This window comes from Magnolia sinica, chromosome 13 (genome assembly GCF_029962835.1).
Source record: "Magnolia sinica isolate HGM2019 chromosome 13, MsV1, whole genome shotgun sequence".
Classification (NCBI taxonomy): Eukaryota; Viridiplantae; Streptophyta; class Magnoliopsida; order Magnoliales; family Magnoliaceae; genus Magnolia; species Magnolia sinica.
Window position 1 is genome coordinate 18,251,474 of NC_080585.1, and position 18,228 is coordinate 18,269,701.

An 18,228-nucleotide genomic window follows, 5' to 3' on the forward strand; every position below is an offset into this window, starting at 1 on the left:
TTCCTCCAAATCCAAAGCTGCAAAACACGAAAAGCAGTTATTTGAATTTGAGCATTTACCACCAAATCTAAAGTGCCAAATGGAGTGTAGGGGTCAAATGGAAGGTTTGATGTATTTGTTTTCAGAACCATTTATTTGTGGGCCACAAATCAAATGGTTACATCTATTCTATCTAGTAATTCTTTTGGGTCTTATTCACAGTGACAATGAACAGAAAAATGACGCCCAGATCCATAGCTCAACTGGAAGACTGAGTGGGGATACCTCGTTTCAACACTTGAGGTCTTGGTATGGATCCTAGCGGGGGTGGCTAACATAGAGTGTGTGTACTAACAAGCTAACCCCAAAAAAGAAAAAAGAACAGAAAAATGGTCTAGAGAAGCAAGACTCCACTCCTCAATTGCCTGGCCCCACCACAGGAAGGGCCCACATAGATATTTGCGAGAAATTTATTATGTAAATGCATTTAGTACTTCATTTTTAGAATATGAGATTAAAAACGAAGTAATACAAACTCAAGTGGGCACACAACACAAAACAGTTGAAAACCAACTTAAGATAAAGGGGATCAAATAAAAATCCATCTAACTTAATCTCGGTCTTTTTCCATTCTCTCCAAAAGTATGATTGAATTTGCATAGTACCAAATGCAGTCCCATCCCACTTAATCCCATATAAAACTGTGAGCCAAACACTCCCTGACAGTAGTATGATAGTAGTCAAACATACATGAACGATGAGAAAACACAGATATCAGCTTAGATCCAAAACTTACTTATGCGGCCATCAAGGAGTTTTCAACGGTAGGTAGGCGTTCAATCCCCACTGTTTCTTTGGTGTGGTACATTTAAACCTTGAATCTGACCATTCTTTTAAGCTCATTCCTTAAAATGATCTGACAATCGGATGGACGGCGTGGATAGAACACGTACATCACGGTGGCCCATAGAGTTTCGACCAGTAATCAAAGTGGGCCGCAAAGGGAAACGGGAATGACTACCATCGAAAACTTCCTGGGGCCCACCTGATTTCGGATCAGGATGATATCGAGTTATCCTTTCATCCTGGTGGGACTCAACTTATGAAGGGGTTAGATGCCGTAAAAACATCGTGGGCCCAGGATAGTTTCAATGGCGGACGTCCCATCCTCGCTGTTCCCTGCGGTTTGGCCAACTTAACTTTTGGATCTATCTTATTTTTTGTCTCACTTCCCAAAATGATCTGGATCAAATGATGGACGGAATGGATTGCACACATACAGCCCACGGTGGGCCCCACAGAGCTCATTATTACACGGTCCGCGGCCGCGTACTACCTATACAGAATCTGACATTCGAGGCACAGTGGGAATTCCATAGAAAAAGCAGGGGCATTAATGTAATTTGGTCTTATCCCCAACAGCCGATGAATATACAAAAACACCACTCGGACATGAGCTTCTTCCAACGGCCAAAAAAATGGCTTACACAGCCTTCAATCCTCTGCAGCAGAACCACCTATCATCCATGATTTTTGGTAAGTATAAATCTGCCCTTAGCCCAGTAATACATTCATCTTCTTTCATTTTCTTCCCTCCTGAATTTCATAGAGTTTCTATAGTAAGAAGAAGAAGAAGAAGAAGAACACAAGCAGTGACTTCAGAGATTGAAAGTAGAGAACAAAACGCTATAAAAGCTGTAGATTCTATTATTTTTAGAGAATTGGGAGTTGGGTTTTCTTCTCCGAGGTCTTTTGATGAAAGGATGGAGAGAAAACCCAAGAGAAATGAGGGTAACACTACAGAGGCTATTGATTCTGGAAGTTATAGGAAAATGGGAGTTGGGTTTTCTTCTTTGAGGTCTGGAGATGAAAGTACGGAGAGGAAATTGAAGAAAATTGAGGACAGTTTGGTGAAAGCTGTTGCTTCTAGAATGTACAGAAAAACGGGATCTGGGTTTTCTTCATTGAGGTCTAGAGATGAAGGGGTGGAGAGAAAATCGAAGAAAAATGAGGGGAGTCATGTTGCAGATGGAAGCGTGGAAAGGAAGTTTACAAGATATAATCGTGCAGCAAGAACAGTAGATTCTAGAAGAGAAATTGACAATGGCTTTTCTTCTCGGAGGTTTAGAGGTGAAAAGGTGGAGACAAACTTAAAGAATAGTAGTGCAATTGAAGATGAAAAGATTGAAAAGAGATTCAGTAAACAAAAACATACATTGAGAAGTGTAGAATCTAGAAGTTACAGAGAAACCGGTGATGGGTCTCCTTTGTTGACGTCTAGAGATGATGAAAAGGTGGATACGAAATCGAAGAAAGCTAAGGCTGGTTCAACTGTGAATAAAAAGATGTATATGAAGAAGGCAAAGAAAAGTAAGGCTGATTTGGAAGAAGTTCAGTTGAGACATAGGTTGGATATGTGTTCAAAGAGAGGTGATGTGATGGGGGCGATATTGGCCTATGACTTGGCATTGAGAGAAGGCATGAAGTTGGGTCAGTATCATTACAATGTACTTTTGTATCTATGCTCTTCAGCAGCTGTGGGTGTTGTGCAACCAGCAAAAAGTGGTAGCAGTAGTGGTAGTAGTCGGAGTTTTGATAAGACGGGCTTCACTCACGAGTTTTCAAATGGGAATTCAGTAGATTCTAGTGAAAATGGGGATTCGGATGATGAAGTTTTCAATAGCATTAAGTCCGAGTCGTTGATCTCCAACGGGTTATCTGTTGAGTCAGGTGGAAATTTTGGTGGGAGCTCTGATGGAATGGGACCTGATTCAGGGTTTTCAAGCAGGCCTTCATCAGATTTGGGTGAAGATGGTGCTGATGGTAGACGGAGTACTGATAAAATGGATTCTAGTTCAAGCAGCTTTCTAGTTGATTCAGGTAAACATGATGGAGAGGTCAATTTCAACAAAGCAGATCGGAGTTCTCAGTTTTCAAGTGGGCCTACATTTGATGGGATTGTGAATGGTCTGAGTCATGACAGAATGGAATCGAATTCTAAGTTTTCAGATGAGTTTACCATAGGAAAGTGTAGAGATGATTCTGAGAATGCAAAAGATGGATGGGGTAACAAAGGAGAAAATGGAATTCGAGTCAGTGATGATGTGAAAAAGTATGCACTTGCAAAAGGATTTGAGATCTATGAGAGGATGTGTTTGGAGAAAATCCCTTTGAGTGAAGCAGCTTTAACATCTGTTGCTCGAATGGCAATGTCAATGGGTGATGCAGACATGGCATTCGAGATGGTAAAGCAAATGAAGGCCTCAGGGATAAACCCCAGATTGCGATCTTATGGCCCGGCATTATTTACCTTCTGCAATGATGGAAATATCGAGAAAGCATTTGAGGTCGAAAAACATATGTTGGAGTGCGGGGTTTATCCAGAAGAGCCAGAACTTGAGGCGCTTTTGACAGTAAGTGTAGGGGCTGGTAGAGGAGAAAAGGTTTACTATCTGCTTCATAAGCTTAGAACGAGCATGAGGCAGGTTTCTCCATCTACAGCTGATTTGATTGAGAAATGGTTTAAAAGCCCAGCAGCTTCAAGAGTGGGAAAGAGAAAGTGGGACAGAAGGTTGATATTCCAAACAATGGAAAATGGTGGGGGAGGTTGGCATGGTCTGGGCTGGTTGGGCAAGGGAAAATGGACTGTTACATGCACAGTTGTTGGAGCCGATGGTGTCTGCAGGGGCTGTGGAGAAAAATTGGCCACTATAGATCTTGACCCAATTGAGACTGAAAACTTTGCCAAGTCTGTAGCGGCTATAGCTGGAAAGAGAGAGCGGAATTCAAGCTTCCAGAAATTCCAAGTATGAAAATTTTGCCTTCAATACCATTAAAAAAAAAAAAAAGGAAGAAGAAGAAAAGAAAAAGAAAAAGAAAAAAAGAGGCCATGATAGTGTTGTTTATTGGATACCATACACATGCAAGCTGTTTCACTTGTATCTTTTCTCTGAACCCCTCAGATATGTCAATCTGTATTCTTTGGTGGCCTCAGGTTTTCCATGACATCTTTCTATTTCACAATCTGCAGAAATGGCTGGACTACTATGGGCCTTTTGAAGCTGTTGTGGATGCTGCAAATGTGGGTCTTTTCAGCCAAAGGCGATTCTTACTATCTAAGGTGAGTTATCAGGCGGCTTTATGGGATGTATCTGATTCTTGAACAGTTCCTCTAATCTTGTGGGGTTTTTTTTTTTTGGTTAAAATATTCAGGTGAATGCTGTTGTCAATGGTATACGGCAGAAGCTTCCATCAAAGAAATGGCCACTGATTGTTGTGCATCACAGGCGCATTAGTGGAGGCAAGATGGATGAACCACCAAACAGGCAGTTGATCGAGAAGTGGAAAAACGCAGATGCACTTTATGCGACTCCTACTGGGTCGAACGATGATTGGTGAGAAATATTTCTTTGTTCAAATTATTATTATTATTATTATTTTTTGAAAGATGACAACTTTATTAAAAACGGCAAAGCCGAAAGAAAAAGAACAACAAACAACAACAAAAAATAACAAACAAAGAGAAAACAGAAAAATTACAGAGGCTTGCAGCCCAACCCAAAGAATTACATTAGCAAGGGCTGAAGAGAAAACACTCCTGGAGGAACCACATTTATCTTGGAAACATCAGTTATTCCTTTTGGCCCAAATAGCCCACAAACCAGCCAAAAGGAACAGTCTCTACCTCTTCTTTGAGGCTGCCGCTAGGCCTCCTCATGCCATTGAACAAACAGGTCAGCTATCGACTCTGGGAGTACCCAGCTGACTCCAAAGTGCTCCAGTACAGTTCCAGAACTCCCTTGAGCAGGGGATAAGATGCATTGACAATGATAAGACCCCTTCTCCGCAGGTTATTGATGGTTAGGATTCTATTCCACCCCACAAGCCAAGCAAACATTGACACCTTAGATAGAGCACCATAGGACCAAATTGGAAAAGTATGAGCCTTTGCATTTACTTGGACATAACCTGATAATCGACAAAATAGAGATTGGACTGAAAATTTTCCGGATTTCGAGAATGTCCAATATATCGAATCATCCTCATCCGTGAGAATGACTCCTAAGCTATGATGAAGCAACTCCAACAATTTGCCCACTTCCTCTCCCGAAGACTTATATATCACATCAGGAGGGTTGGATTGAATCAAATTTCTTCCTTTAAGATACTTTTGAAAATAAAAACATAAAATCAATGAATATATATATATATATATATATAACCAATCACATGTGGGAAAAATTGAGCATGCTAAACTACAAATCATTTCATTACCCTGCAATCCATCTGATAAAGCCAACTCCAAACCCATGAAAATCATAAAATTTGCGTCACTAATATCCAATTCATATGATTTCTGTCAACTTGAATTATATTTCACCAGCAATCCATTTTAACACTTGTTTTTGGTTTTTGAAGGTTTGCATTGCATGCACACTGAAATTACTGCATTGCATACTCATCCATTTATTGTGAAAGCTTTATTTTCCCACAATCACATTGTTCTTTAAAAGGAGCCATTTTGAGCTGCAAACCAGCAGTATCATGCATTTTTCCATGTCCTTTGTCATTGAACTTTTTGTAAAAGTATTTTGCCCTATCACAATCAGGGATATCTCATGAGTTTTCCTTAATCTACTCTTCATATTTGCATGAAACATTTAACAATGAGAATTGATCACCTATAGGTGCCTGCACCACTCCTTGTGGCACAGGGCTTTTTTACCCATTCATCAGCATCATCAGCTAAACCTTATTGCAACTAATTGGGGGTATTGTCCAGATTCATGATGGAAATTATGGCAAAAGTTTGACACCAGCTGCCAATTTGATACAACCCTCCTTTATCCGCGCTTGAGACTGGCAATGAGAGCACAGAACTCCCACAGGCGCTATGTAATAGACTATTACATAGATTGATTACAATCAAGCATTATCTAATAGTCTATTATATAGGTTGATTACAATCAAGCACTGTCTAATAGTCTATTACATAGGTTTTTAGCCAATGGATGCATTAAATGGAGTGGATAAAATATAAATATTCAATGCATCCAATGACTAGAAATGTCCTGTACTACCAGGAGTGGTGCAGGCTTCTGTAGGTGATCATTTCTCTTAAAAATTAGTAATTATTAAATAGGAGTGCAATCGTACAAAAACTAATGAATGGTCATGGAAGATATGCTTGAGACCTGTGGGTCTCAATGGTTTGAACTGTACTTTATAATAGACTCAATCCAGATGGTTCATAGACGACTCCAGCCAGAAGTACTATAGTCACTTCTTTCAGTTGAATGGTGGCCTTTCACTCAAACCCAGTAGATCACTAAAGCTGGCTTTTGTCCCCTGTCATTTGTAGGTCTTAGAATTGAATTTCGTCTTGCATATGCACTCAAGGGCCAATCCTATCTGTTTTGAATTGGTAATTCATAGAGCCTAAGAACCAACATTCCAGAATATATTGGCTGTTGTGCCTTGGTCGGTCATTCAAACACTTACAGTGACCTATGATGTCTTGAAGGGATATGTCTCTATGATCTAACCAGTTGTCCAAGGCCCAAGGGCCAAAATCTGCATCAGCTTCCAAAATACAATTGTCATTTCATAAGAGAGTCAATATCTAGTGATGTTTCATGTGATTAACAAAAACCAGGGGACTCTATATGATTACTGCTCCCTGGTGTATGCAATGACTGCACTTTGAGATGATAAAGAGGAGAATCTGAGCTCCTTCACATAGATATGGGACTTGGTAACTTTCTAAAAACAACCCAAGAGGGACTAAATCCACAACAGTAACATAACACAGACGTAACAGTCCATGGACAGAACAAGCTTGCTTAAAATTAAGTCGAGTTCGTAACATCATGAATAATGGCATTGGTGATGCACAACCAGCTTCTAAAGTCTGGGCCCTACCTATCACTACAAATAAGACGTTGTTTATCGAACTCTTTGAGAAGTGTAGGAAAAGCGCATTTTTCTGGAGCTATTTAATTTGTTTTGTATTATAGTGTTAGATATGGGCATTAAGCCCACCCTATCAAGGCATTTGAGATATGTTATACTTAAGCAGCATTAGGGCTCGAAGCTTTGAGCTCCCCTGCCTATATAAGCTGTTTGCTCTCTCTCTCTCTCTCTCTCTCTCTCTCTCTCTCTCTCTCTCTCTCTCTCTCCAAATCGAGATTTATGAATCTATGCACTTTGTGTGTTAGACAGGAAACATGCCTTGTATAGCTAATTTCCATGTTAGACAGGCCACATGCCTTGTATAGCTGATTTCCATGTATAGATAGATGATTCTGTTTTTATCATTTACCTTGCATAGATGATTGTAGATCTCTATATATTCAACCCTTTAGGGTTGTCTCAAATACAATGAAACCACAAGAGGATAGTCTTCTCTTTGTTTACATCGTGGGCTAAAGCTTAATTGGGTTTTGTCAGTTTGTGAAGTCGGGGCATTCAGTTCAAGAATCCTATCAGCTGTCATTGCAGATTTTGTTGTCCTAGTTCCATTTTAATTCTTTTGTACTGAATCAGCTGCTAGCACAAGATTCATTACATCCTTACCATTTGTCAGTTTGTGAAGTTGGGGCATTCAGTTCAAGAATCCTCTGGGTGTTTTTTTTTTTCCTGTTGCTTCTCTCGCAGCCCTGCTGTCTTTTTTATAAAGTTCTTATCTTTCAAAAAATAATAATAATGGAAATTTATTAAAAGTAGAAATTGAATCGGAGAGGTAATATCTATGGCCTATCCTAGCTATGAATCAAACTGCTCACATAATGGTATGGGGATCATAGCCTTTCATAAGCTTCCATCATTCATCAGAGAAGTGGAAAAGCCTTGTTTTGAAATCTTATGGCATTATCTCCAAAACCCGGAAATTTCACATTAATTCATATGTTCACTATTTCTTCGTGAGCTCTGTTTTTACATCTCTTTCAGCTTGTGTATCGTTGTACTTTAGTCTCAAATTTTCTTTTTCTCCAATTATATTAAGCCCCTATAGGTAATAACCTGTGCTTCAGGTACTGGTTGTATGCAGCTATAAAGTTCAAGTGCTTGATTGTAACCAACGATGAGATGAGAGATCATATTTTTCAGCTTCTGGGCAATGATTTCTTCCCCAGATGGAAAGAAAGGCATCAGGTATTTAAAATTAGTTGATATTTGAAACTTTTTGAATTACAAGGGATTTAAATGAATGTTTAGTTGATTAAAAAAAATAAAAGATTCTCTCAGAATTTTGTTCTTTATTGGCAAGAATATGAGCTGTTCTCTTCAAGGGATAAAATAATTTCAGTAACTTGTTAAAATAATTTCAGTAACTTAAACCCTTGACATTAGTAGTTTGACAAATATCGCCAATGTTTTGAAAATCTTGCAAAATTTTCAGAAAAAAATACGCTAAACAATATTATTGTGATGGGAAATTCTAACTTCCCCACCTTCATGGGATGTTAGTAATGTCCCTAAGTGTATGAATGACACATGGAACACCCAATTTTCAATCGGGAAGGTTCATTCGGTGGTACTATTGGGACCAATCCATGGTGCAAGAATCATGCTGATTGGATGATCCCAACTCTTTGAATGGAGTCAATCCATTATAACCATCTGTTTTTTTACAAGCCATAGATCGCATAATTAGAATTGTGAAACCAAAGTGCTACTTTGGTATCATAAGTAATACAAAGTGAGATCTATTAAATTGATGTTTCAACATGACGATTGGACCTACTTTTCTTTTTTGTCTCTGCTCTATCTTGGCTGTACATTTTCTATGCCCAGGTGGTGTGATTTTTGCACATGGCTTGTCCCTAGTTGTATGAGTGAATGGATTGTTCAAATCAATGATTGGGCATCCATGTCTCATTCAAGAGCTTTGGGGATGTTAGCAACGTCCCCATGAAGGTGGGGATGTTAGAAAAACCCTATTGTGATATTATAGCTAGATTTTCAAAATAACGGTAGATTTTAAATGTTGCAGTTTTATTGTGAAATAATCGTGATTTTAACTAAAAATAAAAAATAAAAACTTGAATATATAAATTTTAAAATATTTATTAATTTACAACAATCTTTTATGCTGCCGTGAGATTTTCCTGAGAATATCCCAAGAAAGGCCTCAAATCTGAAAATCTTTCAAGAAACTTCTGGGCTGAGAAATTGCTGAGAATGAGATTTGTCACTATGGACATTACAAAATACAAACACACGACTGTAGTGCAGTACAAGTTATAATCCATTGAGAAGGAACTTTTCAATTTAAAAAATGTCTGTGTCAGACATGCTGATCGTATGCTTGTCAGCAAGGGCATCTTGAAAACACTTTAATTTGTCTTTTTCTTTTCTTTTTTTGGATTTTTTGGTATTATTTGTTTATTAATCATGTAGCTAAGATGTAATTCTATGGTCTATTTATCAAGATTTTTTTCTCCATATCCCTGTATGCAATCGAATTAGATCATAACACATCTTTCAATGTTATCATCTATTAGTATAAAGCTGCCACATCCAAGATGTGTGTCCTTTTATTAGTTATGTAAGTCAGAAAATGCTGATATCTTGGAATTTATACTTTCATGTTTAGAATTTAATTTTCTGTGGCTATGAACTAGCATTTCGTCTACAAATTGTAGTGCTCGTATGGACCAGAATAATTTTTTTGATGGATCACTGGCGTTCTTTAATCAATCACTGACTGTTTTGAAAGAAATGATCGTTTCTGTGATACTGGTTCTGGGTCTGAGACAAGACATTCCCCCATTCCTCACTCAACAGAACATTTTATGAGTTCCGATGAAGCCTTTTCAATAGTGCATGGTTTAACTGTCAAATCAGTTATAATTTCATGAGTATCTTGCATCCCACAGTTCTAATGGTTTTTTTTTTGAAAGGTTCATTTCAGCTTTTGTGAAGGCAGCCCCGAGTTTCATATGCCGCCTCCATGTTCTGTTGTTATTCAGGTTAGTATCTCATCAATGCATACCATTGTTTGCTAGTATGCTTCAATAGCATTTGATGTTTTTAAGTACTTGAAATTGTTAAAAGTAATAGAAAAGGAAGAGACGTAAGTTGTTTATTTGCGTCGTTTTCAACACTGTCAAAAGATCGGAGCAACTGAATCCTTTGCCTTTACTACAAACCCAGCTGGTATAGAAGTTAAAAAAGGGGATGTTTTCACCTTGATCTTCAGCTGTGTTATAACTTAAGGAGCCTTGCTAAGCTACACACATGTGTGCAATAAAGCTCATGTACATGCCACACATGTGCCAGCATGGCACAATTGGTCGGAGATCCAATCCATCCATCAGATCGGCACCACTATATTGAAGCTCTGGACCAAGGATCGGGTTGATCCACTGGTTAGATGGGTTACAGTTTGCAAAAAAAAAATGTATGACTCTGAAAAACTGGGCTAAGTTTTTGAACCCATCCACCTGTTTCCAATATTAGGGTCAACTTGCTGAGTGGACCAGATTTTTGTTTTGGAAAACATGTGCAAGGTTGGACCAACCTGATGGGTGGATTGGATCCCGCACCCATGTGCCAAGCTGGCACATATGTGGCATGTAGAGGAGCTTTATCGAACATGCATGTGCGCTTAGTAAAGCACTAACTTAAGTTTGGAATGTCATATTTTTCAGATTCATGTTGGAAGTCATGGCATAAGTTTGATGCCGGCTGCAAACCTGATGTAACCCTCCTTTATACTGGCTTGGTGCTGGCAATGAGAGCACAAAATTCCCACAGGCACAATGTAATAGACTATTACATAGGTTGATTAGAATCAATGAGTTTAAGGGACTGAAGTGGAAAAAAAGAACAAAATGTAGCTGAAATTCAAAAGTAATTCAATCACTATTTGTCCATGATTATGTTGTTTGCTTTTTTCTTCAAATTACAGGAATCAGAGAAAGGCCATTGGCATATCCCCATTGTAGCCAAACAAGAAACCCAGAGAGAAAGAACGTGGTTATGTGCGACGCGTGCCAATTCACAGACAGAAATCAAAGAATCATCCACCAAACGTAAAGGTGATATACTTATTGACCAGGTCCACAAGCATGTGCAAAAAAGCTCATGTACATGCCACATATGTGCTATCAGCACAGGATAGGTCCGAGATCCAATCCATTGATCATAAAGGTGCTACTAATCCACTATTGTGATGCCCTAGTCCACGAATCAGGTTGATCTACTTGTTGGGTGGGCGACAGTTTGCAAAACAAGTGTATGGCTCTGAAAAAGTTGGCTAAGTTGTCTAACCAATCCAACCTGTTTCCAACATTAGGTTCATGTGCTGAGTGGACCAGATTTATTTTTGGAAAACATTTAGAAGATTGGACCAACCTGATGGATGGATTGGATCTTGCACCTGCTCCATGCTGTCAAATGTTTGGCGTGTACATGAGCTTTATTGCAGACAAGTGTGCACTTAACAAAGCTTGTACTACAAATAATAATCTTTGTAGTTAGCATCTTTTTCCCAACCACTAGTTCTAATTTGGTCAACTATTTCTTGCGATCTACATACCCTCAAAATGGACACGTTTCTTGATGTCAGATGCAGTGGCCCCCATGAATAGGAGTGCAAGTTGGGTGGATTGGGTTGGGTTGAGGGTCAACCCAAGCTCAACCCAAACTCAAAGAGGAGTTGGCCCAAGGCCCCAACCCAAGCTAACCCAAGGTAAGGAATAGTTAACCTCATTGAAATTGGGGTTGGGTTAACACTTGCAGCTGGTAAACTAATACGGAAGATAAAACATCTAAGTATCAAATAATGTCATTAAAGTAACACATTACAACCGAAATAACACTGGAAAAATAAAGTTTATAATTGCCACTCATAATAAGTAAAATTAAAGAAATGGATAGAGTAGATGTTGCACGTACGACATAGTGGGGCCTGTAACGCCCAGAAAATCGGGGGTCGAGTAAAAGTTCAACTCCCGAGTTCCAACGCATTACTTATGCAACATATTTAATGATGATTAAATGTTGTCTGTATTAGTGCATAAAACATGAATAAGATTAAGCCAAATCAGCAAAACATAATCCAGGGACAATTACAATACGCAAGCGGAAGACTAAAACAAATATGTATAACTTGATAGACTAGTTTAGGTCCCCAAAGTATGTATACATTGCCAGGTCAATAATTACATGTATTGTTTCAAAATACAAAATATCAAAAATGTAACAGTCCACTACAAGTATAACCCTGAAGCCCCGTCGATTCAGAACGGTCTACAAGAACCCGCCTGAATACTGCATATATGAGAATGCCTCCTCATCATCCTCAAAGTCCGGCTCCGCCTCGCAGGCTACGCCATCATCTGAACCTACAACAGGGTCTGGTTGGTGTTTAAAACACCGTCCCGTAACGTGGGAGTGAGTGATCAACTCAGTGGAACAATAAAGCAAAGGTTAACATGTTATCAATTCAGTCAAGCAGTAATGATAAAGCAATACAATCGAACATCCCTAAGTACTCTGATTAATGCAGGAATGGTATGAATAAATGATGCATGCCCTCGCCTGCACTCCCTCAGCGATCTTCATCTAACGGTCGCGCATGTCAGTCACTTCCTCGTGCTCTCTACACATCGCCAAACGGCACATGCAATGTGGTGCATGAATATGATTACCAAGTTCTTATTAGTCTTTTTCATACAGCAGGATTGGGAAGCTAAGGTACCTCCCTTGTATCAATCCCAAACGATGATTCATTCTAGGGTCGTCGGTCTTAGTAAATCTCATACGATGATACGGTTCTAGGTCGCTGCAAAGGGCTCGTCACCTTATCAGTGCAGGCCTAGTGTACTCTTATTACTACGTAAGGGCTCGTCGCCTCTACGCGGTCTTAGAGTACGCTCGAGGTCACTACAAAGGGCTCGTCACCTTATTAGTGTAGGCCGACAGCTCGAATACAGTGTCCCATACCACCATATTCGGCTCACGAGACTGTGTTGCTCACTGGATACTACGGGGAGGCTTGTCACCCCAGCGTAGGCCAACGGCTCGACTACGGTGTCCCATACCACCATGCCCGGCTCATGAGTCTTAGCGGATCAAGGTACCCAGGTTTAAAGGGATTTTCACTGGTGAGTTTGGTACCCTAGATTCAAGCAGTAGCGTCCATACATGGTGAACATGCATCGGGTCAATCGGGTTATTTAACGAGCTCGACTAGCACGAGCGCACATCGAATTGATCGACATGAAGTGCACGAGCACTCCGTGTGGCCTAACCACTGTCGACAATCGAAGTACGGCTCGGGCTCATCGAACATGTCCTGTGGGCGAAAACAACCTCAGCCACCAAATCAGAACCTGTTACCGATTGCCTGGACTATTTTATAGTCCCAACCACACTCAGTACCAACAAGAGTTCATGTGAGATAATTAAGCAGTAAGTAATTCAAATCCTGCAACCATTTAAGCATTTTATGAAATACAATATAAACATGAATTCACACATATGTATTTCATAAGTAATCAAATAATATAATATAAGGTACATAGAGGGATTTATACACATAGTTAAGGTAGTTGAGAACCTTATCTCAACGCCCATATACAATACAATTCACTAATTACTTGCTCATACAGACAATTTATCAAACACTTATACTACACCTATCGACATACATGACATATGTTGATTTTTTTAACATATACTTGGACAAATCCTTCTGACAAGGAGTTGTCACATACACCATCATCATGCACTTACATCCCATAGCCACGGTAAGCACAAATCATGATTTCATATTCATTCAGTCATTTCAACAAACACTTAAACTACACCCTTCAACATACAAGACGTACATCGGTCATAACATGTATTTGGGCGGATCCTTTCACTAAGGAGTTGTTACAAATGCAACTATCCCCTATCCATGACAGATAATCATGGCAAACACGAATCCCAATTCTACACGCATTCAATCATTTCAACAAATACCTAAAATACACTATAGTCAATATAGTTCATATTGTCTGAAACGCGAAACAAACGACGCATTTGGCATGTGAAATAGCACCCACATTAGTAATAAACTATTAACCGACATTGAAAGCCTTGAAAACCATAACTTATACGTTTATGGTCCGCACCTTTCGCCGGTAGACTCATAACGAACTCAGTTTTAAAGCTAAGTCTTTGTCTACGGCAGATTGGCAACCTATAGCATAAATTAGGTTAGCTATTTCATAACTTAAACTATCTGAAACCCTAAAACAGATTGAGGTTAGGATTCCTTATCTAAGTACGGAGTCGGAATCGCCTGTATAGCGATACAGGAATGGCAGTTGAGTGCGTGGAGTAGCGGGATGGAATCCCAGGAAGAATCTCCAACTCTCACTCTCACTTTCTCTCTTTTCCCTTCTCTTTTCTCTCCTCTCTCCCCTAGGGTTTCTCAAATTAGTATGGGGTGAGAGAGAGAGAGGGTTTAAGGTCCTTATATAGGCCCAGGATTGATGGAAATGGCCCCAGGGCCAAGGTATACTTAGGTTATATCCAAATACGGACTGTTCCGGTCCAACGGAGCACTTCTGGTGGCCCCTTTTCCACGTGCGGTCGGACTTAAGCTCCCTAACCATGGATATAGGTCAGGCTGAGTTTTCGTTCCAATCGGATTTACAGATCAGCCGTGGCGGACCAGTTTCAGTTCAACAGTCACAGTCACTCGATTAGGGCCACAAGTACATCGACATGTGTGTTTGAATCCTTATATTTGGCCCGCAAGCGACACGACTCAGATTACTTAAATTCGGATTTTTATTTCTAAATATTTTCACGTGTCTCACATACTTTGCTCCAGGCTCAAGTTGTGCATTTCTAGACACAATTAAGACTTGATTTCCGAGGGGGTTGTCAAGTCTAGTAATGCGGTCATATCCGTATAGTTTCGGGGTAAACGGACTTTTGACGTGCGGTCCAGGTCCGATACGGAGTTTCGATGTGCTCCCGAGAGCAACCGGGTTTAAAGACGGACTCTAGATTTCAGGGTAATGTAGCGTCAATAATTTTGCACGTTTTGGGTCTTGCAGATCATATTTAAAGTGATTAGTGCTAATTTCACAAGCACTCTAGTTTAGCACTTGCTAACATAAACCTAATTTTCTAAAGGTTTTGGTCCTGGGTAATTTCTGCCTGAAGTGGTACTCGGGTCTTTGTACGGATTTTTCCGAGACGTTACTGGGCCCCACAAAGCCTGGGTGTTGTGTAGACTGCATAAAACAAGTTGTGGATGATCTAACCTTTCTAATAGAGTTGTGACTTGTGATTCCCAACTCATGAAGAGCCCCTACTGTGAGGGGGTGGAACACGTTCAAAGGATCCCAACAGAGAGTGCACATGTCATAGATCTGTGTCATTTGTCAAGTAGTGATCAATGTGAACATGCTGGACCAAAAATAATGGCAGTCCATTGATCATGCAGATTAAACTTGCATGAACTCTCTTTTCTATCTAGGCCATGATTTTATATTTATATCATGTATATTAGTCATAACCCACTTGTATAAGTACTACATATAAGGTCGTTTCAGGTTGGATCAGGTTGCCCTAGGCCTCAACCCAAAACCCAAACCAATCAGGTTGAGGATTTTCAACCAAACCTCAACCCAACTTGGTCCAAAGTTTGGGTTGGGCTAATGGGGTTGTTGCCCCTACCCACAAAACCTGAGGAGCTGACAAGTCCGTTTAGTATTATAATTTCAAAGGGGTTTGCTAGCCCCACATGCACCCTTGAGAGCACATGATTCACATCTCTATATGCAGCCAAACATGCGAACCTGGCACAGTATGTGTATAATATTGGAGCTATGCGTCTGGTGGAAGCCACCATTTAGATAATCTGACCAAAATAATCAGATTGAACTACTATCAAATATGCCAGAAATTTATGTAAACATTGGATGGTCTATAAACTTTGCAATATTTTAGGTCATTCATCCTTCTTTTTTTTTTTGGAAAGATGTTTTAGGTCATCGTTTTTGTGCATGTGGTCCAACTAATAGGTTACCATCCTGAACTTTTGGCCCGATCATCTCCACAATGTGTTTTCCTGACACATCTTGGATGTTCTACATGTGTGGCTGCATGTAGAGGTGCATTTTAGCATTTTATATGGCTCATGATTAAATCGTGGTATGAATTCTCAGATAATTAAAAGAAACTCCAAGCAAGAAGTTACTGCTTTTCCAACATAATCTATGTGTGTGTGTGTGCGTGCGTGTGTGTGTGTGTGTGTGTGTTATTAGACGAGAAATGCAAAGGTATGTTTTAACTTTTCTATTAGAGGAGAAATGCTAAGGATACGAAGCCTCTGGTTCCATAACCAATGAAAGACACCCCACAAGAACACCCAAGCCGCTTGTCTCTACTGCCCCATGTCATGGTCATTCAGACCTTTCATCTATTAGGTCTTGCTGTAGATGGACTACATGGGCAAAACCTCGTTCATCAGAGATCTCACCATCCTTGAAAGTTCTGTTAGGAACAATAGCCCAGAAGAACAGTTAATTTTCTATGGACAATGAGGATCTTTGGCAAATGAGATTTTAACGTAGCACATAAACGGTGGGGACCTTCTTTTCTTTTTAGTTGATCAGTGCTTTACTGAAGACTGTCTTATTTAAAACAGAAAAGCATCCTCGGCACAAGAAAGAAAGTACGAGTGCAGACGCTCAAACCACCAACCAGATGAAGCTCTCACCATCTGATCATGGCATTGAAGAAAAGTTTAATAAAAATTCTCAACACCCACCTCAGAAAATCTACAGAAAGACCAGGAAAACTCTACCAACTACTGAAATTTCAGCGCATCATACAATCATATACAAAATTGAGGCTGCTGAGAAGCTTGCTGGCTGTGTTCTTGATTTTCAAATTTGATGGAAGCAGTTGCCAACGCATATCAGTTTTCTTTGGGCATGCAATGATGAAGGCCATCGGAACCTTAAAGACTCCTGATGGAATGGCTCGAAATTGAGACCAATTGCATCACAATGAAGCTCTTGAGAGTCGAGACAGCACCAACCTGCAGAAATTTTGTTGTTGTAGAGAGAAGTTGATCCATCTGTTGATATGGTTTTGATTGATTATAGCCATGTTTGTGTTACATGTCCTTAATCATATTGCAAGGCATAAATGCTGTAACAGAGGAAATTTCATTTATCTACTGGGATATGTTGTGGGTTTTGGGATGGCGCACACTTTAAGCAGTTACGAGAGACATGCATGCGATGTGTACAGTGGATTCTCGGGTATGATTAACCAGGGAAATGATGGGTAGAGATGTTTGAAAGGTACCACGCTGGAGTCCTCTCTCCACCATATATGTGGTGGGGAAATGCATCAATTGTGTATCCTGTCTTGTGGACGTGGATGGCAAATGCTTCAAAAACCCACGCCAATCTAGTGATCCTAACCATCCATGGAGCAGCCTTCAAAATGAGAGATAGGAAACAAAATTGGTAAATAGTCCACGTTAAGGGGTAAGTGCAGAAAATGGTGGCTAGGAATATATGATATATCTTCCTTTTTCAACACTGGGCCATAAATAGTGGAGACATACAAGGTGGGAAGATCATACCTTCTCAGAGTACCATATGATTCCTCTAGGTGCTCTTAATCAAATTCACAACGCATGTGAATCACATACTATGCACTGCGAGAATGTCCAGTTGTTGCAACCAACTCGCAGCATGAAAATATCAATCTATCCAATTGAAAGCCAACACCTCAATTCACAGCTTCTCTCATTTGCCAATGTTAACACAAGGCCAGAGGCTCAGTTTGTACAGTCCTCACAAATCGGTACAAAATTTCATGATATATATATATATATATATATATATATATATATATATATATATATATATATATATATATATATATATATATATTCTGGTACAACCAAACACACCCTAAATAAAAAATATTAAGTAGATGAAAAATCATAGGAGAAGTAATGAGAAGGATATAGATTTTGAAAAGAAAAGGCACCAACACCATAAAGGAAATTATGAGAAGGATTCAAATCTTGAAAAGAAAAGGCATCAACACCATAAGCCAATGTTGTGCTAGTGCCATGGGCCACCATGCACATATTGTACCCATTTGGATGACCCTAACTGCCCTATTGGTCAACTTCCAAATGAATAGGCAAGTTCTCTTAAAAGAAATGTCGATAATTGTGATCTTTTCATGGTGGCCCATCTACAATAA

At 39.6% G+C, this 18,228-nt stretch overlaps 1 protein-coding gene across 8 annotated transcripts; it reads left to right on the forward strand.

Annotated features, from left to right (window-relative positions):
• The first annotated feature begins 1,419 nt into the window (after positions 1-1,419).
• LOC131223055 (uncharacterized) lies at positions 1,420-17,199 on the forward strand. Of its 8 annotated transcripts, none has more exons than XM_058218337.1 (8): positions 1,420-3,785; positions 4,010-4,099; positions 4,192-4,373; positions 8,013-8,133; positions 9,885-9,953; positions 10,895-11,024; positions 11,555-11,687; positions 16,643-16,766. In XM_058218337.1, coding segments are annotated over exons 1-8 (3,054 nt in total). In that variant the 5' UTR covers positions 1,420-1,457; the 3' UTR covers positions 16,644-16,766. The 8 variants fall into 8 exon arrangements, 6 of the variants coding, with proteins under 6 accessions (XP_058074320.1, XP_058074321.1, XP_058074319.1 ...); XM_058218338.1 differs by having other exon boundaries at positions 11,561-11,687; XM_058218336.1 differs by lacking the exon at positions 11,555-11,687 and having other exon boundaries at positions 16,643-17,199.
• Positions 17,200-18,228: the final 1,029 nt, after the last annotated feature.

What these genes read in the sequence shown, in the direction of transcription:
- LOC131223055 (XM_058218336.1), top strand. Translation starts at nt 1,458, where the DNA reads ATGGCTTACACAGCCTTCAATCCTCTGCAGCAGAACCACCTATCATCC. An exon ending in GATGGAAAGAAAGGCATCAG is followed by an intron (nt 8,134 to 9,884) that starts GTATTTAAAATT and finishes TTTTTTTGAAAG; the next exon opens with GTTCATTTCAGCTTTTGTGA. An exon ending in CATGTTCTGTTGTTATTCAG is followed by an intron (nt 9,954 to 10,894) that starts GTTAGTATCTCA and finishes TTCAAATTACAG; the next exon opens with GAATCAGAGAAAGGCCATTG.